The sequence below is a fragment of the Centrocercus urophasianus genome, unplaced genomic scaffold (genome assembly GCF_019232065.1).
Source record: "Centrocercus urophasianus isolate 14NV4802_14NV808 unplaced genomic scaffold, USGS_Curo_1.0 seq_10, whole genome shotgun sequence".
In the NCBI taxonomy this organism is placed as follows: domain Eukaryota; kingdom Metazoa; phylum Chordata; class Aves; order Galliformes; family Phasianidae; genus Centrocercus; species Centrocercus urophasianus.
Window position 1 is genome coordinate 38,048,585 of NW_024884142.1, and position 27,100 is coordinate 38,075,684.

General features: G+C 43.0%; 1 protein-coding gene across 1 annotated transcript in view; it reads right to left on the minus strand.

Moving 5' to 3' along the window:
- METTL24 (methyltransferase like 24) overlaps positions 1-25,027 on the minus strand; it is a 44,391-nt gene extending 19,364 nt beyond the window's left edge. Inside the window, exons 1-4 of the mRNA XM_042820636.1 lie at positions 24,782-25,027; positions 7,852-7,950; positions 5,176-5,315; positions 52-280 (exon numbers count right to left, since the gene is read on the minus strand). Of these exons, the coding sequence (XP_042676570.1) occupies positions 52-280; positions 5,176-5,315; positions 7,852-7,950; positions 24,782-25,027 (714 nt within the window). The remainder of the gene's footprint in view (positions 1-51; positions 281-5,175; positions 5,316-7,851; positions 7,951-24,781) is intronic.
- Positions 25,028-27,100: the final 2,073 nt, after the last annotated feature.

Sequence of the window (27,100 nt, forward strand, 5' to 3'; positions counted from 1 at the left end):
AAAACTCTGCAGCTTTCACAACAGTCAGAAGTGTACCACCCGAGTCCTTACCTTCTGATGTCCAAATTCATTCAATATCGTGCCCAGCTTCTTTGTGTTGCTGTGAAGTTTGTGTGCAGCAATGGCTGGGTTGGGATCCCTCCAATCAACGGACAGGCGATGATACCAGAGGTGCTGACCTTCCTGGATGTGTGCTGACCTTATGCTGGGGTCGAAGCGATGCACCTCGCATCCACTGTTAGCCATGCTGATCTCAAACTGGTTGTCGTCACTGCCCAGTCTACAAAACAAAAAAGATGCAATCATTAATGCTGCAAAAAGACCTACTAGTGAGTAGAACATCCTGAGGGCTCATGAGCATGCAAGAAGGGAAAATTCAGCTTGTTAGTTACTGAAGCAAAGTGGGGAACTGTTGTGTTGCTTCTCCAGATTTATCCATGGCACTGAGCACAATTTAACCCTAATTCTGATGTGATCATCAGAAATAAAGCTGACAGACTGCAATGATGTATGCTGAAGATTTGGAACAAGTACTTAGATAAAGGAAATTTAAAGGAATAGAAATGGAATAGTGAATATATATATATATATAATAATAGTAATCAAAATGTATACAGCACCATTTTGTAAAAAAATCAGATATATTTTCTGCTATGCCTATACAACTATGTGCCATAATGGCCAACAACTGGGACAGGACACAAGAACCAAATTTCTTTCTTTCTCCTTGCACAGGAAAATCAAAACGTAAATTTAAAACTACTTCCTTCCCAACAGCAGAAGTGTTTTTACACTCAAAGAAAGATTAATGCTAATTTCACAAAGATCCCCAAAGAAGAAGAAATGCAAGCAACCCCCCTGTACAGAAAAAATATGTGTCACTGCACCCCTCCCTGTCTCTGCAAGGAAAATATGTGCTTTATGAGGCTATTCCATATTCCCACCTCCTACTGCAAAATGATTCACATAGGATTCAAGAAATCACTACTGCTGCAATCAGATATCTGGCCTGCAGGCACTCCCCACTGTCTGAAATATGATGTCCTCCTCACTGCTGCCCATACAGGTTTGTACCAAGCATGGTTGAAATTATGTGCTAAACCTTAAACTTAATCAAAATCGTGCTGTTGGAAACACAAACAGGTAGCACAGGAGAGGTAATCAAGTTTTTTAATCAGTGCTTCAACCAGTTGTACTAATTGAGAATATCCACTCCGTAGTAATAGCATGGCCTTTATCTACCAGAAACAAACCACTGCAGGGCAGTATTTTTCCAATGTGCTGCCTCTGTGATCTGCTAGACAACACCACAATTATACTTAAGCATTTATCTTAAAAATTATTTGAATCTGAAATAATTCTGGCTAATTGCACCAATATATGGAATGTGATAAATTTTACATCACGCTATGCTAGGATATGACATTAAGCCAGCACTAAATGTTTTGCATAGACGGTATTTTGCTAAACTAAAATGAATTCAACTCCTGAAACAAAGTTGCAAAGCGGATATGATTTGGAAGTTACTAATCTGGCATCACATCTGCTTTAACACTGACCAACAACACTGCCCCAAAAGCTTCTCCATTGAACTATTTTCTCCCTAGGAGTCCTGGGCAAGCCGAAGGATATAAAGACTGCAAGAACAGCACAACATACTTCAAGAACAATCGTATTTCACATGATTCCGGCCTATGCAGATGTGTAGGAGAGAAAGAGAACAGTTTTCTTCTAATACATTCAAAATACAACAGGAAAAAAGTTCCAAAGTTAACCAAGTGAATTGGCACGTTTGTTTGCATACAGCATTCTACAGAAGGGACACAGATGAATGAAGACCAGTGTAATCCCTTTGGAATGAAAAGCTGGCTTCAAATGAACAAAATGCAAATTGTCTGGGACAAATACAGCATTAGAGCGATGAGCCTAGCACCAACCCATGGACACATGCATCCGTGACACACTTCTAACAGTTGCAGCTGGTGCAATCCAGAGGGCCAGATGCTTCCGATGCAGGCAGACCTCAGGCTGCCTTTGAGCAGATTGTTATTCACATGTGGACTGCAAAATGGTGCAAAACAGAACAAATAATAGTTGAGGGTGAAGAAAGTGCTGGTATATCATCTGACACTCTGGCAACAGATCAAATTTATGCCTGAAGAGAGATCTAATCAATCACAAATGTTTATAAGACAAAATAAGGTCAGTCATCTCCAGAAGATTTGAAAAATGCAAGGCTCGTGTGTTATCTCACCAAGTGAGAACACAGCACGGGAGAAGTAAACAAATGAGGCTTCCTAAGGAAAACTTTGTGTTACTTGAAAAAGATAAATAAATAAAAGACGACGACCTTAAGAAATGTCACAGAAGAACAGAGAGGCCATCAGGAGGGACCAGCTGCTCTCTCCAGTAACATAAATCAAAAACGCTAGGGACACGAACCTGTTTTTCCTGCAAAACAGAAGACAAAACTCATCTCCAGAGACAAGGACTGCAGACTGACCTTGAAGCAGGGGTGAAGGTGAGCTTTAAAAGCATCAGAAAATGCATTCTGCAGATGGGCCCCACACAAGAGGAGCACGCTTGTGTTCCCACAGCCAGTTCCCACGGGGTACTCCAGGTCCGAAAGGGACCACAGGACAGGGGTGTAAGAGCATCTACATTAGGGTCCAGCTTTCCCTTTCTGGTCTTACTGTTTTCTCTCTTTTTTTCTTTCCTTCAAAGACAGACAGATAACCAAGTTCTGCAGCTCATAATAAAAAGAAGCATCCCCTGCCTGGATTCTAAAGCCCCTACACATTAAAAGCCTCTTAAAACAGGTTTCAAGTGGCACTGCAGTAAGACTCTTTAAACCTCAACGGTTACGTTTCTGATATCCTACTCATTTATATCAGGCAGCTCCAGTGCCTGCCTGTTGTGTTTGTAACAGACTGCTTAATCTAAGCAGATTTAGCACTAATAACTACAGCTGACTAATGCACGCTGCAATTACATATCACACCAGGAAATTGTGCCCCCAAGCACAAACACTGCTGCCTTCCAGTAGTGGAAGCCACTAATGCTCATCTGAAAAAAACCTCTAGAAATTACAGACGCTCTCACTCCCATTCACAAGCAAGCTTCTCTACTGCATACATAAAGGCAACAACTAGGCAGCAAGTTTTCTTCAATTTCTAATGATTTATGGATTTAATTCAGGATTCCCAATCACACTCACGCTGAACTTTCACATTTGTCCTCCATCCATTCCTTCTGCTAACAAGTTCTTTGTCAAGAGCAGCTGCTCCCCATTTGCTCTTTATGAAGTGTATGAGATAACAAAAATATTTAAAGGGGATTTTTGTCTTGCTCAGAACAAAATAATTTTTCTGCCTGTCATAAAGCTAAAGGAAGCGAGTCTGACAGAAGACTCATGCAGTAACAAGCTCCAAAAGCTGCAGAGAGAATTTGAAGGTTGAAAAACTGCTCCTCCTTAAGCCCAAATATTTCTTCTTTACTTTTTAGCTGCTTCACGAGAGACATCACAGCTGGTTATTTACTGCACGTGTGTACCTGATGATTTATGGGAGAGGCAGCATCAGTTTCAATCTCTGCTAAGCCTAATGCGCCATTGCTACAAAAGCCTGGCACTGGGGCTCCCTGTACAGTATCAAGAGCAGCTCCACGTGAAATACTGGAATACACTCATTAGCTCAGGTTTGTTCACAACCATCAGCAAGTTATCTTATTGCTGGTCAGCTTTCTGTCAAACCTACATTTTCCAGAACGGATTAAATCAACTCTGCTTTGTGTCTGGCTAAATATCAAGAAAGGCACTTTAGCACCAGAGCTCAGGTCCAATATTAATGAGCATGTAATATAGATGTTACCCTTCAAGTTAATTCCACTGAACAACGGGTACTTTGCCAAGACATTAAAAGTCAGCAGTCACATTAGACTTCCTCTATATTCAAAGGAAAGCTACAGCTGCCTCCAGAAGGTTGCTCAGCTTACCTGATTTTCCAACCAAATGCACCTCTCCCTGCACAAAACTGAAAGGAGCCTGAAGCAATGTGCCAGTACTGCAGCTGAGCAGGTATAATCTGGACCTAAGTGTGAGATAACACAGGATCTCCCCAAATTTTCACAGCAATGGGAAAAACTGAGGAAAAAAAACCAAACACCTCATGTAAACCTATATTTTGCATTAAAACCAAGGAAGCATTATTTGAAATGGATTATAAAAAACACTCAGAAAGTAATTCCTCAAGAGGAGTTTGCTCTCTGTAGACAGGATTCAACCTAAGGGGTGTGGCACTGTTATCTGCTGTAGCAGTATTCAACAGGTATGGCTGAACAAGAGCTGAGAGCTCCACACTCTCTAACACACCGACTCTCATAGCTCAGTATAAACAGCCTGTGCTGGCTCAACAGAAATTAAGTCTTCCAGCACTCCCCAAACTAAAGCTGGCTCACAGGACAGCAAAGTTGTGTGGGGCAGCAGTACTGTGGCCACAGATCCTGCTGATTGCCCTCCTGGTGCACCTGAGCACAATGCAAAGTGCCAGAGGCCTGACCAACTCCCTCATCCTTCCAGGAGGCAGAGGTATTAACGGCAGGGAAATAGGCTGCAGTTCTGCCAAGAGCGATGACTTCAATCTCAGGTGCTGTAAACAACGTCCACACCAGAAACATTTTAAAATAAAGCCAACAACTGCTTTCATTATTATCACTTTGGCACACATCACCCCTGAAGCGCTCAGCAAACACACTCTCATATGGAAATGTACAGTTTCATCCCAGGGGTAGTTAATGAAGTTTCCTAAGTAATGCTGCTGAAGTACCTGGCAATTATGCAAGTCAATTCTGCTCAGGAAAGACGCTGTATGCTTCTCAGTTTATCTCACTAATTTCCATCTTCTTCTGCTGGAACTACCACTTGCTACTCGCCATCAGGCAATTTGGTTTCGTACTGTGCAGCACAGACAGAAAAGTGAAGGAAAATGAAGACCCTCCTGGAGAAAGGTTTCTCCCTAAACAGACTTTACAGAAGCACATCAGCACACAATAAACACACCCGAACAAAGCCAGTATTTTAACACACAGCTTTGCTGCAACCGGTGCTGCATTTATAAAGCTTTTTGATGCTAGAATGCATCACGGAAAGATCTGCTGCCTGTTAAATGGAGCACTTACCCCAGGGAATAGAGACGGCACTGCTTGTTTCTGAGCCGGTGGATGAGGCTAAACCTCTCATCAAGGCAGACTGACCAGGGCCTCTTCATGGCTTCAGAGTTGCCCCTCAGGCTGCTCAGGTTCATGTGCTCACATGAAATCTGTTGAAATCAAAGAATGTTTCATCTTAAGGCTTACCCTTTAATTTTTTAATTTGCCTTCTGGGTAAAGAGTGGAGAGAAGTTTTGTTTAAATCTGCCTGTCAATCTGATGCACAGCTATGGAAACTCAAACACTTTTTTTCCTTGTTTGTCTGTTCTGCTTGGTGAAATTCAAGGCTTACATAATCCCCCAAAGAACAACGCAGTTTAAAAAGCAAATAATTAAGCATTAGTATGATGCCCTGAAATCAGTTTTCCTGACAAGACATTATCACCGCATTAAAGTGTTTATTTTTTTTTCCCTTTCAAACTGTTTTGCAGGTTCTGCATTCTGAATCACGTTGAAATCCTGGCACAATTCAACACTGCAATCACAGACTGCAGTGTCACTGCAATGTATGCTGTACACCTCACCTGCAGGGTCCTGGATCTCCCAAAAACATTTAAGCATGACCCTGCAACAGCCCCTATCCAATAACAAAGGGATTTTAGCAAGTGCTTAACTAAACTGAGGAGTCATAACATGTTTCTGCACTCTGCTGGCTTATGTTTCAAGAGTCTCAAGTTAGAATTAAAGTACTGCAAAAGGAAAAGGGATACTGAGCCTGCAGGAGCCTAGCCAAGCCATCACGACTCACAGAAATTGTTCTCTGAACCCAGCACTAACTGTGCCTGCAGTGATGGGAGGTAGCACTGTCAGACAGCCAAACAAAAACAAACAAACAAAAATTGGAAATTATGACAGCAGAGACAAGAGCAGGGGTAAGAACAACAGCTGAAATCCAGCCTTTGCTATGGTAGGCAATCTCCACCATGTGCTTCATAATAAGTAAATAAAGCTCTGATTTTTTAAAGATGCTTAAGCTCTGACATATCATTATCTGGAGCATTACATTCACAGAACTGCAAGCTGCATCATCGCCTGCCTAGTCCAGCTTAGCTCCTAACTCTCATGGAAAATTCATAAAAGCTAATAAAGCACCTATTCATGCTGCTCTCAGGATTTACTAAATTTTAAGTGATGATTTGCACTGCGCCCCACTACTCATTTCCCTTCAGCCACATAACAACTGAAGAATAAACAGCACTGTGACAACAAGCATTAATTTCAAGACATGGAAGAATGATGTGCTCTCTATGGAAAAATGAAAGATCCTGCAATGCTGCTATTTAATTGACTCATGAGCAATTTCAGCACTCAGTACTTAGAGTAATTTTAACAGCTCTTGACATTAAAATGAAAACTAAAATCAAAGGACCTGAACCCTATCTTTAGGACCATCACCCATCTGTTGTGTGATTTACAGATGCTGCAGCACGGAGCTGTGTCCTGTTCTCGGCTCCCACTCACAACTACCACACAAATAACAGCACATGTAAGGTGGTTTGTCTGGTCACCAGATACTGGCAAGAAAATGCTTCCTGAGGTCACACCTTGACTTGATGACATGGCATCTTCCGATGTCAGCTGCTCTGTGCTATGGCAAGAACCTGAACTTCAGCAGAGTAATTAGCTGACACTTGAAAAGCAAGCAAAGATAACAAGTGCCTCTGCTCATCTATGCCAGTGGGATCGCATTTCCAGAAACGTTCCTATCAGCCATGGTGCTACCCCTTCAGCTGTTAATCCTGCAACATCTGCCAGGTCAGAAACATGCATTTCTTTATTTTTTATTTTTTTTGTTTTCACTTACACTTGTCCCAAGGGTCAGTTCTTCTGGGAATGAAAGTTCTTGATTACTGTGTCAGAATCAATAAATTCTCTGCTAACTGAAGTCCTTGTAGGTTTTGCCCCAACTAGTGGAATTTAGCAGCATCTGCCACTGTTTATTAAGTCAATGGGATGAGGGCTGTTTTCAGCTTAATATGCCTCCTCAGCCTGAACTGCACTGTAAACCAAGCAGCTCTACGCAGGCCTCTTGCTGTGTTTTCTTGTCCCTGGTCCTCTCAGTGCCGGGCAGAGATGTCCTCTTCATGTTTCTGACCATTTTGCCAGGGGTATCATAAGCTGGAGGGTAAGACATTTCTCTGCTACCCTCTTAGGTACTAACTGTGGGTGGAGCAGAATATTTTCAGATGTTTCAGGTGCATTTACTGTCACAGCTTTGAAAGCATTACACTGACAAAGAAATTCTCTTATGAATGACATTTCAGTGACCTGAGGTTTTTTGCTGCTCTTCAGCGTAAATGATGGTGTGGTTAAATCTGCATTCAAGGGCTCATTGCTGAATATCTAAAGCAACCACTCTGTGAGAAATGTGGCCTTCCAGTACTTTTTCTGCTTTTATTTTAGGAAATAAATTCACGTATCATACATGTCGTTGTGCAGAAGTGATGTTTCTACAAAGAACTCATATGGACACTTTCTATCCTCTATTTTGACCTCTACATTCATGTTGACCATCAGTGTGAAGCTGAACAACTATAGAAATAAATTTCATATTCAAAAACGAGTGCAAAAAGAGTTTGATGTGAGTTTAATTTCTTATCTGTGAAGGAACAGACTGTATCAGACAGAACTGAAATAAAAACCTACTTGAGAAGTGCTAATGTACTTCAGGAACCTCAAAGCTTCATAGTTCAAGGAAGGAGTTGGACTTGCCCATGGCTGCAGTTCAATGTGCCACCTTGCAGTCTGCAAAGCAAAAATAAATACATAAATAAATTAAAACAAATACCTTAAAGGAACTGTATTAATTTCTTAGTACAAGCATAATATGCAAGAGCTAACAAATTAAGGAGATTCCATTTCAAATAAAAAGTTTCCTAGGGGCTTGTCTGCGCTCGAAAGTTATCCCTGAATAAAGCAGCATATGAACTACTGTGAAAGAGCACCCAAGCATGATTTATCACAATCAAAAGCAGATGTAGTTAATTCAGAAAAAAACCAGCTCTTTATCAAAACACAAGTGTTGGCACAATTCTGGACACCCAGGTAAGTACTGGTTTATATAAACGAACACGGGAAAAAAAACTCTGAGTATCTAAATCCTCTAATGGGACATCTAAAAAGAGTGAAATTTCTCCCTTGTATTTTGCATCTATCTCCTCTCTCTGTCCGCTGAAAGCAAGGTTTGTACCATAACGGTAATCACCAAAAGAAAGCTCACCAATCTCTTTCCTTTTTCAAAATCTAGACTCTTACAAAAAGAAAGCTTCTCACATTTTTTGAGAAAAGATCTCTTCGTACCCCACACTTGACTGACGAGGTACACCAGAATTCTTTGTTTTCCCAGAAAAATGCCAGTGTGGATCCCTTTAGCCCTACAACTCCTTGTTTTCATAACAAGAACTAGTTGTAGTAGATGGTCTCAGTACACCCCATGAGACCCATCAGCTCTGAACCTTGGGTACTTTGTCACTTTATGAAACAACACCTCCCTCTCAAAGTGGAACAGAAAAGGTCTTCCAGGGATGTGCTCTTACAGCAATAGGGCTCTCACACCCATCTACAGTATCTTCTCCATATTCTGCCTGCTTTTGTTGTGCTAGGCAGTTCAGACATGTTACCTTTTGCCCTCATGTAGACAGAAATACAAGTGCAGTATTAAGTTGTAATGCATTAAGATTGATTTCTCACAATTCTTCATCCTTGGGTATGATAGCTCACTGCTATGGCTAGGCAGGTAGTGTCAAGCTTTCCTTTAATCAGTTATGATTAACTGAGCTTCCTTAATGAACAGGATGGGTGCTTTTTTTTCCCCCATAAAATTTATTCTAACATTCAATAAACTACAAGCTAAGCCACCTGGACGTAGTAGTGTCTCTACCTGAGCAGGGGATGACCAGATGGACCCAGAGGGCCCTTTTAACCTTAGCCCTTCTATGATTCTGAGGAAAAAAAGAAAAAGAAAAAAAAAAAGAGGGTTCCCATGGGACCTTATTTCCAAAGAAGCTCTGAAAAAAGAAAGGAAATAACAAATCACTGGCCTGAATGGAGTCAAATGGCAGAAGTGAGGAGCTCAGCCCAAGACCAGAGGGCTGGTAGGCAGCACGGAAGGAAGGCAGCAGTCAGACCTATTGGGAACCGTGAGCCTGGGTGATGACAGAAAGGACCTTCAGATACCAGGGAGGAACACAGAAAAAGAGAAGGCAAACCCAGAAAAGAGAAATGATAAAAGAGGACCATCAGACCAGATGGAGTTTGCCTTGAGCCGATACTATAAACTGGTATTTTTTCAGCCTAAGTAAACAGGCTGAAGCGAATGGCAGCCAGGAGGTCTGTCTGAGGTTTATTGTTCCTTCAGGGTGAGCTCTTTATTTTTTGTATTGTTATGTTTTGCTGTAAAGAGATGTTGAAAAGGATATTTAATAATATTTTTTTTTCCAGAAATAGACAGAAATAGCATCTCCCACCCTGAAGCCTGCTGCCTGCAATAGCCGGGGGCTCCTACATCCTGCACAGCACCATGCCAAATGCCAAAAAGCTCTGCAGCAACATGTACCCTGAGACACTGCTTTCAGACAGCAGCCTGCAAGCAACTAGCACAGCAGGAGGATAGGTGCACACTTGGGAAGCAGAAGTGTGTAATCTTTCAGAATGAGTCACAGCGCACACGGCTGAATAACGTTTGAATGACAGAAATGCTGCTGTTTCAACAGGCTCGAAAGCTGAAAAGAAAATGAAGGCTGACAATCATTTTCAAGCAGAAGAAACCCCAGACACCTAAACATCTGAGCCCAGTTGTTCCACAATCTATCTGTATGAGAAGTACCTCATTAGGTAGCAGAAATACAGGGCAGCCAGTGTGAGAAGGAAAAAAAAAAAAAAAAGCCTTTTAATTAATCACGAGTGAGGTTCTTTTTCCAATGAGTGCAGTATCAGAGAAGCACCATGGCTTACTCTCAGCTGCTTAAAATTTTAAAGATGACAAACTGCCTTCCCAATGGTAGACCTCCAAAACTTATCAACAAACACACAAAAAGGGAGATAAAAAGCCCAGTGGCTTACTAAGTCAGTTACACACACACACACACACACCAAAAAAAAAAAAAAAAAAAAAAAATTAAAAAAAATCAACCTCTTTACAGTTAGGAACATCATACAAATGCTACTTCTGTGACTTATTAAAACAGAGTTCCCAATTCACGGCAATGCTTTGGAATAGTTTCGAAATGCCCCCGTGGTCCCTGGCTTCTTGCAATGAAGAAGCCCATTTCCATTTGTTAATGAATACATCTGAGAGATCTGCTCTGACACCTGCTGAACACCCACACCAAGCAGTTCATTCATTACGTTACAATAAGATCTGGAAAGGTGGACGGGAATGAAAACAGAGCACACTTCTTGAAACTGGTCTCCTGCAGGGGGACCTGCTGACACTGACAACGCAGTACGGCCATGCCCAGGGCTGACCAAATGCCCTCCTGAAGCTGCTGTGCCCTGTTTCATCTGTAACCCTCGTTGAATTTTCAGCCTCTTCCACAGCATTTGCTCCCTTGAACTCCACAAACAAAAGGTACTTGACCCCTTTGAACCAGCCGCTTTGGGAAGAACAGGTTTATTCCTGAAAAGTTACAATACCACTTAAAAATATCCTCCTAAATATCCTGAAGCTTCTCTATACATACGTTCACTTGTAAGCACATTACCTGAAGTTAGCACTGCAATAAAAAAATCAGTCTTCAGACTTTACCACAAGCAATATGGGACACCAACCTTCTCATTCTCTTCTGTATAATGGGTATCTAAAAGATTTTACCCAGATTGATGCTTACATTTTCATGAGAAGAGATAATAACATTAAGTCAATGCCAGTGCTTTCTTAAGAAAGCTAAAGATCCATTTGAAGGTCTGATTTCTTTTTCCACTTATTTCACACATATGGACTGATATTTCCTTTTGACCAACCTGGCCAAAATCAGTGGTGACTTCTCCCTGCAGACCATTTATTTCCGTACTTTTCTCCCCTATCAGCCATTGAAGCATTCATCTGATAATCCCTCAATGACCTGTACCACATGTAACAGTATCACTGGTCCTAAACTAATTTCAAATTACGATGGAAAGTTTAAATCAGCATGTGCAAAGGGACCACTAACTTCCACGTGTAGAACTGTAGGCTGACAAAATTTCTTGCTTTTCTAGCATTAACTTGAACAGAGCAATGTAAATAACGAATTTTTTCCCAGATCAGTTGCACAGTTTCAGTCCAGAATTTCAAACAGTCCACTCTTTTCCTTCCCTTCTGCTTGAATTTGAAAGGGAATTGGTCAGGAATTTATCTTGCTTTTATTATTGTTATTTTAAGGGCAGTAACTCATTTTTCCCTTGTTTAAGATTCCTTCCTGTTTAGCAGTCCGTTAAAATACCAGCCACGTTTATAAACAAAAAGTTTGGAATCCCAGTGCCCTGCCAACAAGTCCGGTGCTTTCAATGAAGAAAGAAAAGACTTGTCAATACATATGCTGCTGTCTTAAATGAGAGAAAAATACAAAACCCCCTGACTAGACAGCAGTGACATTTTTTTTTTAAATCTGAGGCAGAACCAAATATGAATGAAAAGCACTCGTGGCAATAAACTCTATCAATAATCATAAATGTTTTGCTAGCCATGGAAACAAATGACATACATTTCCGTACATCTCTAGCTGTTCTGGCTTTACCTTGCAAGTCACTATGCTTGCCCCTTTTGGAAGGATACAGCTGAACAATTTTTGCTCCCGGGTGAAATTTTGCAGGCTTTTAATTCTCTTAAGAAGCAAGGATTCAAATTGCAAAGTGTCAGGTAGTTACAAAGCAAACACATATTTAGTGGATCACATTCCTGAAAGCTACAGAAGACTGCCTCTATACATGACTGACTGGGTTGAGGCATCTTCTGCAGGCTCTCTCTGAGTATGTATGCCTGAACGTACAACTCCAAGGGTTTTGGTGTTTTCAATACAAGTGTTCCTGGCGCAGTGAAAGCTCTGTGCAGCAACCCAGCAGTGCATGCTGGCTGTACGGCACGTGTCAGCATTTGCAGGAGATACGTATCCAGCAAAGCAAAGCCTGCTGAGACGTGTGGGAGGGCAACTGAAGGTGAGGGCAGCCAAACCTGGTACACTGCTCCACATTCTAACAGCAGTGTAGCTCTTGCAGCAGCGAATGATCCCCGAAGTACTCCCACATTCTTGGAGGCAATTAGCTGGTTGACTACAGGGGAGAGCCAGGAGTGAAAGAACACACATTGCAAGGACAACCTGGGACCACACTCCCACGGTCAGCTGGAAAGCTGTTATTTGACAGGACAGATGAGGCAGACAGGCTCTTTAGGGGTGTGATTCATCTCACTATAGAGTAGATGTCTAAAATAAGAAAGATGAATCACACACTGGAAATCTCCATTTCTTTCCATTAATTGCAAAAGCAGTGTAGAGGACTGGCTGAGATGAGCCCACACCATAGACATCTAACATCAGAGATGAGGAAACCCAGATTAGACCCTCACCCACACAATAAAATAGTCTACAGCCTTTTACTTTATAGGGCTGTGACCACTCTTTAGTTGCAAATCTGACCTATTGCTTCATTGCACTTTTTTCTTTTTTCTCTTTTTTCATTGCACTTTATTCTTCAGTAAGTCTGAATAGCTCCAGATGTCAAGCAAGATGTGACACAAGTGAAAAAACTCCAGCTCAAACCAGAGGTGTCCATAGGAAAGAACAAGTGCGTCTCAGCCTCAGCACAGACCTCCTTCAGAGAGACCCTTGGGAAAGTTCTCTTTTATTGAATGGTAATCAGCATTATATTCAAGGTGCACAGGATGTACAACTGCATAAATATACTACTCTGTATCATTAATGTAGAAGTAGTTGGTTTAGCACAGGTTCAGTAAGCTACAATTTAAAATACAGGCTTCCAAAGTGACTGACTCACATTTAAGGTTGAGTGAATTTCCAGCACAGCTGCATGTCTAAACTATTTTATTTTTTTTTTTTTTATATTAGTATTTTCTATTTTTCTTTGCAGTTTGGCTTTCTTAAAACAGAGCTTTTCACCAAGGAAACCATTCTACAGAAACCTCACCTAAAGCATGAGGCATCTTGAGTGCTGCAAGCAAGCACAGCTGGCATCTGATTCTGCAACGCTGAAATTGAGAATTTCCATTCCAACAGTGAAATTTTCAAGAACTGCATGAGCTCCACAATGAACTGCAAAGAATTCATAAAGAAAAACATTTCTAATTCCCTATTTCTATCTTCATTACTTTTACACTTTTTGGAGTTTATCTAAAGCAGAGGCATCTCTGACAGCACTACAGGCAGGCACACAGCTGTCACAGTAGCCAGTCACAGAGGAATTGCTCTGTTCCCTGTTGGTACCAGCTGCATGCTGTGCAACAAGTTGACCACATACAGAGTCCATCCCACAGATGGGCCCCAGTGCCATCAAACTGATGTGCATTATCCTGAAATTTGACCACAGAAAATCAAACTGAAGAACAGAAGTCTTGCGCCACGATGAGCAAGCAATCTAATTAATAGAGGCAGGTTCTCCCCTGCAGCAAGGCCACTTATGAAATTAAATCCTGCTGATGGAAAATGGCAATGTGACAGAAGCGCTTTCTGCATTAATAAGGAGATGTCTTAAATTTAAATGAGGTTTTGACACAACTTGTGCGTGAAGAATTTTAATACCCAGAGGTGTTCATGTGCCAGGTTGGGTGTGTTTTTTATTACACCAAAGAAGGATCCCCTAGGATGCGCCTGGCTTTCCCTCACCTTCTGGGCACTATCCCCTCCTACAGGGTGCTGCTAACTCTGCTTGCTGGTGGCAGAGTCCACAGGCAGCTCTGAGTGTCACCCCATGGCTTGGCTTGACAGCCCACCAGCAGCGCTCACTTCCCAGGCCTGAAGCTTGCACTCAAAGAAGTACAGAAGTACAACTTCTGTGTTCTGTAAATGCCCCAGGCCTGGCAAGGCCAGCATCTCCCACAGCACACCAAGGCACAGCACACCAACCCAACTCCACGCTCTCTCAGGCTCTGCTTTTAACTTTGCACCCTTCCCACCAAAACCAGCACCTCATACAAAAAGCACATATCAAGCAAAGAAAGAAAATAAGAAGAAAAAAAAAGATGCTTGGCACCAACATTAAGTAATAGAATTTATACTGCTCAAAGAATTAGAACATGGCTTTAGGAAAGCAAAGAGGCCTTTCCAAAGCTAACAAGGCAGGGCTGGATGTATTGAGGACTGAGTGACTAATGCTTTACTGAATCTAGCTTGAATCCCTGGCTTCAGCAGGACACAGGTGTTGGGAAGCAGCTTGCCAGCCCTCTGTAAACCCAACCGTAGACCCAGGCTCTGGCCGCACACCTGCAGGAGGCAGGGAGCAGGCCCACAGCTGACAGAAAGCTTCCAGAGCACCAGCCGAAATTTCATTTTGTAGGCACCCACAAATTCAAGAATTGCTGCATCTAATGTATTCCTTACATAGCATAGCAACTGGGACTTTGTTGTTATGGTAGGGGAAAAAAAAAAAAACAAACCAATAAATCAGGCAGCAAAATTCTAGCACTATCCAGTGGCTGACAGAGTGGTAACTCATCTGAGGGAGAGGAGACCAGGAGCTACAACGGTCTGAAATTTATGGAGGCAAATTCTCAAAACTGCTTAAGCAGCCTAATAGTTAATCAAGTGAATTATCTGCAGTGCCTATGTGCCAGCACTTAAGGATAAGGACAGCCAGGAACAGATCCAGCAATCACTGGCCACTGCTTCTCACATTCAGACTTCTGCTAAGCAGAATCAAGACTTGACTGCTTTAAAGGAAGTTCTTTGGTTGAAAAAATATGAGAGGTGTCATAAACCACACAATGGAGGAGAAGAAAAAAAAGCTATTTTCCCCTAGGCTGGCTTCATCTCAATATTCAAAACACCGCCCACAACAAACACTTTATCAGTAAATATTCAGCTAGCCAGATAAGCTGAGTTTATTTTGTGCAAATTCCAGCACTCTAATCATGATGTAAAGATTGGGATGTCTCTAGCAGCCTATGCACTGGCTTCAGCAGGCTTTGCCTGAGGCTAAGAACTGGCCAAAAAAAAAAAAAAAAAAAAATTATTAAAGTAAAAATGCTTCCACAGGAATAAGAGTGTTTCACACTTGCACAGCTTTCTCCCTCTTCCAAGTGGAGAGCAGATGTCTAAAAGGAAGTGATCCATTCACCTCCTAGCCTAAAGAGCAATTCAGAGCATCAGAAAACTCCTCCACCACCAGCCTGCGGTGGCAATGCGTCCACACCAGTGGAAGATCAGTAGATCTGTATAGCCCTGAATTCAGCCCTGAATTTCAGCCATAAAATACGTGACCATGGCCATGGCCATAAGCAAAACATAGGACCCATTCCTACTGGTAACAAGGATCTTCTGTGCCTAGAGAGAAGCAGAGGGAACTAGCTGGAATTGGACATCTGTAATATGATTAAGTAAACATTCTAACAGGCAGGTAAACTGAAAGGTTGCAGGACTTCTGCAAGCATTTAGATTTTACAGTTTAAAATCTTAGAAGAGGCAGACACACAGATGTGACAGGGACCTAAGGGCTTCTGTTCCCCAACAGACAACCTGTTCACTTGATCATACTGGGTTTTGCTGGGCAGCCAGGGAAGACTAACAGCCTAACTTCAATTCTGTCTTCAACAGCTTCTTATTTTATGCATGCATTAGTTAATAAAACAAGATAATGGAGCCCACTAGATTGAAATGCACACTAGCCTTAGATGTCTACATATTCTCTTGCTTGTTTCTAATGTGATTATAGCTCCAGGCAATGGAGAGTAGTCTACATAAAAGTCTTTCAAAGAAAGCAAGGCCACGGATTGGGCAACCAGTTCCCTCTACCTAGAAAAGGAATGAGAACTGGCTTACAGGTTGCTAAGTTTAAATTTAAGATTTCACATTTATTTCTCAATTTATAAGAAGGAAATCAAGCTTCTCTCAAAGCACATAATTTTAAAATACTTTTTGTTCAAGGTAAGTAGGCATAGACCCAGATGCTATAAGATCACAGAAGACACACTTGGGCAAATTTGCACCATTCTTTTCAGCGAAGGACATCTTCCAATGTCTTATCACCAATTCTAAGCACTGCACAGATCATAGTACTAATCAGCTACGCAGTTTGAGCATGAACTCCTGATGTATCCAGAATTCCCATGGATTTCATAATGAATAACAATTACAAGATCAAACCGTTAATCAAGACATCTAACTAAGGAGAAACATATCAGCTCAGCAGCAGCCAATTGACACATAATTGCTTCTTGTTTAATTTTCTCAAAAGAGTGAGGGAAAATGAACAAGAGACTACTACTTTGCCCTATTCAAGATGAAACAAAGTTCACTGTCTTTGAAATTTCCAGTGCTGGAGAACATAAATGAGCAAAGTCCAAACTGAGACACATGAGAACTAACTTAGTTTATCATTTCTTTGTGGCTTTTTTTTTTTAGGTCTCTATCCACCACAAGTGCTGCTAACTCTGCAGGAAGCATCTCAACTGGTTCTTATCATTTTAGGCCTTTAAGTGGCAAATAATATTTAAAATTACATGTTGCATCAGTAGACATTGCCATCTCTCTAGCATTTCAAATACTGTCTCTTTGTAAAATATGAAAGAGGATGCTAAATAAAGCTCACCAGCTTTCAAGCTCCTGGTTATTTGGCTTAGCAAGCCATGACAAGAACGAGGAAGAGGGCTGGGAATGGACAGGGCCAGAAGGAGGTTAAAGCAGCAAGGGATCTGATGCTAGGATGTTTGTGTTCACTGGCTATAACACAGTTTCAAGTGCACCCATTTCCCAGCCACTTCTATCCCCACTACATCATCAATACATTCTTCTTTGCTTAATTTCTGTCTAGGTTATTTTTTCCCAGTCTGTCACAAAGCAAACAAGCAAACAAAAAAGCACATGACTTTTTATTTCATCAAAATCAATCCTAAGAACACTGAGCATCCCTTATTTGAGGGATATCCCTAAGAGATATGTTGCCTAGCTAGCTCAAAGGCCCTATCTTGAGAAGCTTTGCAGGCTGTTTTTCACACCTCAAGAAGGGCAAAGAGTTCCATTCCTTTAGTCAGCAGGAGCCACAGGATCAGTTCTGGAAACCATCCAGGATTTTGTCATTTCCAGAAAGATAAACAGCAACACACCTAAAGCTGCAGCTCAGATCTTGGGCCCATGAGAACCTAATGAGGTTCACTAAGGCTAAGTGCCTTCCACACAGAAGGTGGTGACACACTGGAACAGGTTGCCCAAGGAGGTTGTGGATGCCCCATCCCTGAAGCAAATGTGAGCAGGTCTCTTGTTAAACAATCTCTTAGTTAGCTCTTTCCTCAACAGGTATATAGAACCAGAGATTTTGCATCTAAATTTAAGGCAGATGAATCCTCCCAAGGGTCCCTCAGATTTGGGTTTTGTAAAAACAAGACAGCTCTCTGCTACCGAATTTCAAAGAGCACTGCAAAGCCATTTTCTTCCCATCTGCAGAACACATGGGGAAAACAACAGTAATGAAAGAGACTTCTGTACACATGATAACCGTTGCTGGAACTACCACATTCATCATTACACAAAGACACAAGAAAAGGTTTATTTATTGTATTTACAAATGTGTCATGGAGGACATAAATTATAGGAATGTTCTTAAATATTGAAAAGAAAAAAAAACCCCACAACAGGAAAAAAAAAAAAAAAAAAAAAGCCAAGATGCTTCTGCAGAGCCAGAGAGCTTTCAGGTCCAGGATTTGCAACCTGCACTCTATGAGGTCAGCAGTCACCCACAGCCATCCCACCATCCCATCAACCCCGATAACAGGGTCTGAACAAGCATCAGCTGGAGCCCAAGCCAGCAGCAGATCTGGTAGAAAGGCTGACAAAGACAGGATAGAAAGAGATCAGGTGAGAGGAATATACACGTCCATTTCATAGGAGTCAACATCTTTTATTCACAACTGCATAAGCAGCTGGAAATGTTGCAGCCATCTCCCACTGTGGACATGGTATTATCACAAAGAGTGAACTCAAAATCACAGCATCTGCTTGTGCCACCCAGGGCTTCAGTTGATTTGCACACAGTGTCCGTTACACTCCAAAGTCTGTTTACTCAAACCAGGACAGCCTGTCACCCTGTCACTTCTGTATACAGGAACATAAACACCAACAACATCAGAGTGAGTAATGCAACATAACAGGTTCCAGCATATACATACTTTACCAAAATAAAAAAAAAATTTTAAAAAAAAAAATCTAAAATCTTTATTTTTTTCCCCTGTTTTTAGCTTTCCGCCAAATAGAACTGCATTTGATCTTAGACTTCCACTGACCAGAATGATCCTGGACAACGTTTCAACATACACAAAAGTACCTTGCTGTGTTTCTACCAGCTACAAAAACACTCAGGTTAGTTCAGTGACTCACATGCACTGCACATAGCTCTGGATTGCTGAGCAGCTGTCCAAGACAAACAGATTTCCAAGTTAACATTAGAACAGGGAATAAGAGAGGCACACTATAGTGGCCACAAAGCTTAGTGGTGGTTTGCACAGACTTTATCATCTATGAGTTAAGATTTCTATCTAAGCTGCGCTGGGAGTGACAGCCATCACTGTCACCTACTGGTATCACTGGAACACAACACAGCCCCAGATCCTACACTCCATCACTTACATCAATGGAGGCTCAGTAGAGACACTGAGCCCACCACTGACCCTCCTACATGGTTGAAAACTGGTGGAAGTCAATGAGGCCTTCACCATTGTGGTTTGCTAGGGCAGCAGAAAAAGGACAGTGTGGCCTACAACAACCAAAGCTATTGCAGGGTTTTATGCTTCACCACCTTTAGATTTTTCAGTACCATAGCCCCCATCATGGTCTGCTGAGCTTTGCTTTGGTTTCACAACAAACATCCACCAGTTGAACTTCAACCAGAACTGCACCTGCAGTTCAGCAGAAGTGGCTTAAAAGAGCCATGTAGCACGTGAGCACCCACCATGCCCAGCTCTGCTAATGGCCTGCCTGGACAGATAACATAGACATGAGTTGACAACACACTGGGATGAAACCCTCACAAGCACCAGATTAAAGACTCTTCTCATTAGAAGGAAAAAAGAAAACAAACAAACAAACAAAAAAACAGCAGCTAAAGGTCAGCAACATATAGGAACAATCTTGAGACTTCCTGGAAGGTATCTACATGTCCCAGCTACCACTTTCCTGCCTCCTAGACAGCAGCCCAGATCAATAGTTTGAGCTAAGAACAGCAAGTGGGATTGAGTCAGTATGGTTTCTTTCCTACACTCACTACCACAGTCGTGATGGTCTCACTTTCTGCATTAGGCCCATACTTTATGCCTGGCTGAAGAAAAAGCTGGAGCAACTGTCAAAACAGCCAATTTTGTAACGAGAAATCAGCAGGAGAAATTGCTATCTCCATATCTGGGTTATGTCCATAAAGAGTGAAATTAATTTAACAAAAAAAAAACAAAAAACAAAAAAAAAAAACCACCACCTTTTCTGTAAAACAGCTATCTAGGAAAAGTTATTCTCTTCACAGAAGAAAGAAAACATTGCTCAAATAAGTATTTGAAAGAAATCTGTATTACTGGATATAATTAAATCTCATAAAGCCTTAATGACTTTCTGAAAGATAAAATTCCCCAGCAGCTTCTCAAAAATTCATGGAGGGCAAATCTTCTAGACATGTAGGAATCAAGGTTATTCTTGTGATCCATTACCTTCACAAGTGACATCAGGATCAGAAATAAGATGACCATCTCCTCTTTATGGTCTACTATAAACACACTTCATCTGCAGCTGAAAAAGCAGAAGTGTTGCTCTTTTTTGATGACTTTGGGAAGGATGTCCATGCTTGGCTACCTTTGGAGCCCTCAGCTGCCCCCATGCAGCAGCAGCTGGCTGGCACTCCCAACATGTGATTGTCTGCTGTTGAAAACTGTTATCAATAAAAGTTTGCTGTTTTCTTCCAAACACAATAACCTGTCCCAACCTGCGCCATTAGCCTCAACAGCTAACAAAAAACGAGGCTCTTGCAGCTGTTCCCCAGGAACTAATGGCCTGAAGCCATAAACTGCTACTTCATGCTAATCTCTCAATCTAAGAAACTTCGGGTCAGTTTATCTTTGGTAAGAGATCTCCAGGCACTAAAGGAAAGAAGTTGTTGAGTAATGTTCCTTCCTCTGGGGCTACTCAATCAGCACAGGACAATTATTGTGGAGTCTGGTCGCTCTAGTGAGGGATTAAGCCAGAGCAATGACCACTTACGGTCTTAAAAGACCCTATTACCTCTTTTTATTATATTGACATGGTTGTTCAGGCTAAATTCCAGTTTGGATAATCACATTCTGCTCTGCAATTAGAGAAGCAGTCTGGCAGGCAGGTAAATGTGGAGATGACCTTAGGAGACTGACTCAGCTCTACCTCTGTGCTTTGCAGCACAACTAATACCTTTGCTGTTATGTCTCTTCACATACTTCACACTTTTTCTGTGAGCCTTTCTTTTGCTTACCCAGCTGGAAAGCTAAAATATTTTCCTAATATCCTGCCTGAAAATTAAAGCAGTTACTTCTTGTCCCACTTGCAGTGGGCCTACAGAACAATTGGTCATTATGCACTTCCAAACCAAAAAAAAAAAATTCTTTTTCAATTGGACAAGTTTAAACGCACATCTCTTGTAACCTACTTCTTTTTTTTTCCTGTTTAAAGCAAGTCCTGGCTCTTTCAGGCTTTCCTTAGAGGTCCTTCCTCTACCCCTTCACATCTTTTCCTTCCCTTTGAGGTCATCAGCTTGGAGGAGTGCAGAACTAGCAATGCTCCAAAGAATAAATAATATCCAGCTCTTCGGCATTACACTGCTTTTTTGCAACCAAATCATAGCTGTGATTCACATTCGTAGAAGCTAAGACATTAGTCACAATCTGACAAGCCATTATTTGACTTGGGAATGAGTTTTCTCTTTCTGAAATTTCTCAGGTTTTCTTTAAGAGTTTTGGGTCTTGCTCATCAAGATGCAGAGTAACTCTCTATTCAAGCAGCATCCAAAGTTGTATAGATTTTTAAAGAAATCAGCGTGAAGACAATACACATACAAGTACGCCATGAAAATACCTAATACATTTGCTTTGTAGATGTGTAGAATTCAAAATGACTGAAGGCAAGTATTTTTATACCCATAGATGTGAAAGAGTATCCAAAACAACACCAGGTTCACTTGGGTATGTAGGTTCCATACTCCCCATCTTTCAATAACTCCAAGAGACAAAGATTCACTGCTGATACTACAGCTTTAAAATTGAATCTAGTGCTTTGCTTCTAGTCTCACAAAATGCACCATTTCAGAAAATACACCTATGGCTACAGCCCAGGGATGGAAGCATTACGCCAAGCCCACGTTCGGGGAACCCTGGACCGCAAAACCCAGCTAAACCTGGGCAGAACACAATAAGTCAAACTTCGGTTTTTATCAGAGAAACAGCTCTGAGACTGCGAGCTTCAGCAAGTAGAGCTACAGGAACCTAAAACATCTGCCCAGACTAAAATCTGATGGGTTTTGTTATTTGTTTTTTGTATGTAACTGCACTGCGCCATGTATAACTATTTTTTTCTCCTCCTACACGGAAATAAAGCTGTCCAAAAGTCAAGTAAATCCAACTTCTCCTAACCAGACTCATTGAAAAGCCTTCCTCCCCTTCTATTTCAGAACACAAGAACCTAACATAACTTTTTATCACAACCACTGTGATAAGAATTTGCTGTTATTTCAAATTCCAAATGCAACATTTTATTATTTTTTTAATTATCAGAGTCTGCAATGACATTTTCAAACTTCCCTCCCATACTGCTGCACTACGTGGATATGGATCTCACCAATACCTACTGCATGAGCAGGTACATGTCAGAATTCTAACTGCTTACATATAGCTGAAGTTTTGCTATATATTCCGTGTGTTCCCATAGCAACACTTAGCACCAGCAGAGTTTAGAGTCATTTTATAAACATAAATCTCTTGATAATAGGATGAAGGGGAATAGTTTTAAATTGAGACAGAGGAGGCTTAGGTTAGGTATTAGAAGGAAGTTTTTCCACACAGAGGGTGGTGACACACTGGAACAGGTTGCCCAAGGAGGCTGTGGATGCCCCATCCCTGGAGGCATTCAAGGCCAGGCTGGATGTGGCTCTGGGCAGCCTGGTCTGGTGTTTGGCAACGTGCCTGCAGCAGGAGGGTTGAAACTACATGATCATTGAGGTCCGTTTCAATCCAGGCCATTCTATGATTCTATCCTATCAATTTTTGACTATTATTTGTCAGCAAGACCAACAGCATCTGGTTTTCAGTGATTTTCAATTAGCATTCTTTGTGCCTGAACACCAAGTGCTAAGGGAAAGACACTTGTAACCTTGGTGGCAAAACCTTTTCATCTGCCATGCAGTCACTTTCTCCACTGACACAAATTTATCAGCAATCACAAATAAAGCATGTTTACACCAGCAATTTATTGCAGACACAAGGACCATTTTACGAGCTAACTCCCATCCTTCCCACCCTGTCTGGGTATGGTTTTCCTCCCTTTTCATGCTGTTTGCTTGACTACAGCTCTGCTTCAGAAAGCTTTAACATGATTCCAAGTAGTCAACAATAATTTCCCTGCACGTCACTGCAATTTCTTTTACATGGCCAGAAAATAAAATGTTCAACTAGACTTGTGGAAATATTCTATTCATCTGTCTTTTGTTTTACGCCAGTGATGTAAGTGGAAGCAGAGTTGTAATGAAATGGCACTGAGAAAACACAGCAAAGCTGGCTCTCACTGATTTTTTTTATTACTGCCATCCCGCTGGCTCACACATCACAATATATTCCAACAACAGCAACAAAACCACCAGTGGGGGAAAAACACTCTTGAAAGCCTCTGCAGACTCCAGAAATGGACTGACAGTGCTTTGCAAACAAACAGAAGACAAAAAAGCATCTAAAAACCGTGGTGAAATGCAGTCACAACCTGGCACAGCTGAGCTGCCTGGCCCTTGCTCTCAGGGTTCCACCCCTCTTCCCCGGCCCAAATCTCTGTGTCCTAGCCAGGTGTCTTTCTACATGGGTGGAAGGATGCTGATGCAAAGGGCCACGTGGTGTGCACTCTCATATTGCTGGTTCTCAACTTAGGACTGCCTCAGAAAAATAATAATGTTGGTTTAGTGTTAGCTTTACTTTGGTCTCCTGTGTTCAATGCCACACTTAGTGCATGCTTTCAAAAAACTACTTGAATTCACATGATTACAACTGTTTTTCATATGAATGCTGAAATTATTTCATAATTCAAATCACAGAACGGCTCAGGATAGAACAGATCTCAAAGCCCACCCAGTCCCAGCCTGTGCTGTAGATAGGGCTGCCACCTCCCAGCTCAGCTGCCCAGGGCCCATCCAACCTGGCCTCGAGCACCTCCAGGGATAGGGTATCCACAGGTTCTCTGGAATTACAGTCAATCAAAATCTGGAGGTTGGGGAAATACAAAGTAACTTAACCTCAAAATCAGAAGAACTGACACTGCAAGACCCAGGCGCCTCAACCAGGTGTCTACATCACAGCACACTGCAAGGCCAGTAGTCCTTACAGAATCATTAAGGCTGGAAAAGGCCACTAAGACCATCTAGTCCAACCATCAGCCCATCCCCCCCATGCCTACTAACCACATCCCTCAGTGCCACATCTCCACATTTCTCGAACGCCTGGAGGGATGGTGACTCCACCACCTCCCTGGGCAGCCTGTGCCACTGCCTCATCAATCTCCTGAAGAAGAAATTTTTCCTAACATCCAACCTGAACCCCCCTTGGTGCAACTTGATGCCATTCCTTCCCAGCCTATCGCTGTTACCCAGAAGAGGCCAACCCTCACCCACCGCAACCTCCTTTCAGAGAGCTGAACGAGCACAGTAAGGTCTCCCCAAGCCTCAAACAATGGCACCACACGACAATGCCTTCCTCACTTCTGGCAGTGCTGGAGGAACGTGGCATTCAATAATTTCCCCTTCCAAACCATCCAGGAAAACTGGGGCAGAACCAGAACTTCCCTTTCTCCAACACAGCTCCTCACGGAGGAAGAGGCAAAACTCTAAATTCAAACCACCCCAGAGTTCACTCACCAACTCAGCTCTAAATAAGCTTCACTTTAACACCAGCACCACGCTCGGCCCATTCCACAGAAGCCTATGGCTTTACTCTTGCTAAGGCAGCAGCTATTCACTCTGCTCAGGCCCCAGCTCTAGGGATAAGCAGTGCGATTCCCACACGGCCGTTCCAGCTTCCTCAAGCGCCAGCTCCGCACAAAGCATCAGCCCCGACAGCAAGGCTGCTAAGAACACCCCACGACAAGGATCCCAATTCTCTCGTTCCTTCCAGAAACCAAGCGTCGCACCCGCGAGCTGGGGCTGCCCCAGGCCCCCCCGCCCGTCCCTGCCCTACCTTCCTGCCCGGCCGGCCGCCCCGCCGCCCGCTCCGCACGTAGGTCACCCGCCGTCGCCCCGAGGCCGCCGCCGTGCCGCGGGGCTGAGGGACCGCCCGCCCCGACGCCGCAACGGCGGGCAGCCGGGGTCTCTCCTCCGGGCACCACGAACGCCGGACGGCCAGCTGCAGGCACAGCAGCAGCGCGGCCGAGAGCACGCAAAGACGGAAAGCCGCGCCCCGCCACAGCGGCCGCTCCTTGGGCATCGCGGCCCCGCCGCAGGGCTCATGCCGCCGGCGGGTCGGGCCCGCGGCCGGCCTGAAAAGTGGGGAAACCCCGCCCCGAGCGGGGCCGGCCGGGGAGGGGCCGCGCTGCCCCCCGAGCACCGAGGCCCGTCGGGGGAGGGGGCGGCGGTGGCTCAGCGGGTGCGTGGGGCCGGGAGAGGGGCTGGCGGGTGGTAAGGCTGTGGGGCAGGTCTTAAGAGCAGGAGCGTGAGGAGCAAGGCTCGAAGAGTGGGAAGATCCCGAACTCACTTTAGAACTTTTGTCAAAGTCAAAAACTTGAGAAATTGGGGCTTTGGGGAAAGCTTGAATTTGTTCTCCGAAAGAGTGGTCAGGCACTGGAATGGGCTGCCAGAGAGGTGGGGGATCGCTGCCTCTGAAGGTGTACACACGTGTAGATGTTGTAGTAAGGCACATGATTTAGTGGGGAAATACTGGTGGGAGGTGGATGATCCTGGAGGTCTTTTCCAACCTTGGTGATTCTGCAGTTCTATGATTGCCCTCCCAAAACGCTAGTTAACGCATTCTGGGAGGATGCTGCTGAAAGCCACCCTGATAAAGAACACTTTGTGAATTTCACTCAATGTTTTCTTCTTGCTTTTGTATTTTAACCAGCTACTGAATCTCTTGTTGCTCTCCCCCATCTCTTTTAAATGCAAGTCTGTCTGTTAAGAACCAAATGGGGATTCCAGAGACAGAGAAAAAGGGAGCATTGGTAGAGAAGGATCTGAGGAAATACTGGGAACAACTGGAAGCCTTATCTGGGCTAGCACAACACAGTGGGAATTAAGGTGGTACCTTCATCAGTTGCACCTCTCCAGCATCCTCTGTTTTGACAAGTGAGTTATGAACTAATTTCTTCCCCCAGGAATCAGCTGCAAAGACACCTGACTGTGAGCAATTCCTATTAAGAAGAGAAGCAAATTAGAATTTCAGCATAATGTTTTCAGCTCCAGTTTGACTAGGGGAATGATCTCAGCCCTTTTGAGATGGTTTTTGGGAAATAGAGCCAAGCGAATTTCCAGAACTTCTGCAAAATGTGCACTTTCTGGGACAGGCAGCAAATGGCCTCCCGTCCCTATTGTCCCCCAAGAAGATGGATAGCCTTAGGGGAAAATACATTGTGCTGGATCCAACAGAGAACATACAGCAAGGAGTAACAGAAACATCAGCTTTGAGCATGGAATACCTACTGAGAGCAGGGAGCGTTCGTTATGCCTTTATCTACACTAGTAGATAGTGATAGGACAAGGGGGAACGGTTTTAAGGAGGGGAGATTTGAATTGGATGTTAGGAGGTAAATTTTCACTGGGAGGGTGTTGGAAGTCTGCCCAGAGGGGTTGTTCAAGGCCAGATCAGAGGGCCCTGGGTGATCTGATCCAGTACCTGATTTAGTAGTTGGTGACCCTGCCCACAATTTGGAACTGAATGATCTTTGAGGTGCCTTCCAACCTGAAGCATTCTATGATTCTGTGCTTTATAACTGACATCAAACATGAGCCCTGCACTTTACTTTCTGTATACATAGCACAAATTGCTACAGCTCACTTCATTTCACCAGAAGAAGTCTTTAAATATATAACATTCCTCCAGAATTTACAAATTGTCCTAGCAACAGAGCAGTAAACTTCTGGAGGGGAGAAGTTTAGTGACAGTGGGAATTACTTGCTGCAGTCCTGTGTTTTGCTCAGAACTTATATCTCGTCTGGGATATTGTTGTGTAGCAAAATCTCTGCTGACACTGGCGAGTTCTCCATTATAGCACAACAAACTTCAGCAGATCACATCGTAGTTCAAAGAGTCCTAAAGGTCGTTGTGAAGCAAGTACTCTATTGGGCTGACTACCACTGCCAGAATCAGCATCTGTTGGTTGGGCTCATCCAAACAAGTCCAGGTGAGGCTCCTCTTGCTCCAGAGGACTTGGAGGCTGAAACCACCTGCAGCCAGCTGAAGAAAAAGGTTGATTTTGTGCTGGGTTTAAGAAAACCTGAAAAGCTGAGAGCCACAAGGCTGTAGGTTTGTGAACGTCACAGGAAAGGCAAGATAAAAACAAATTCC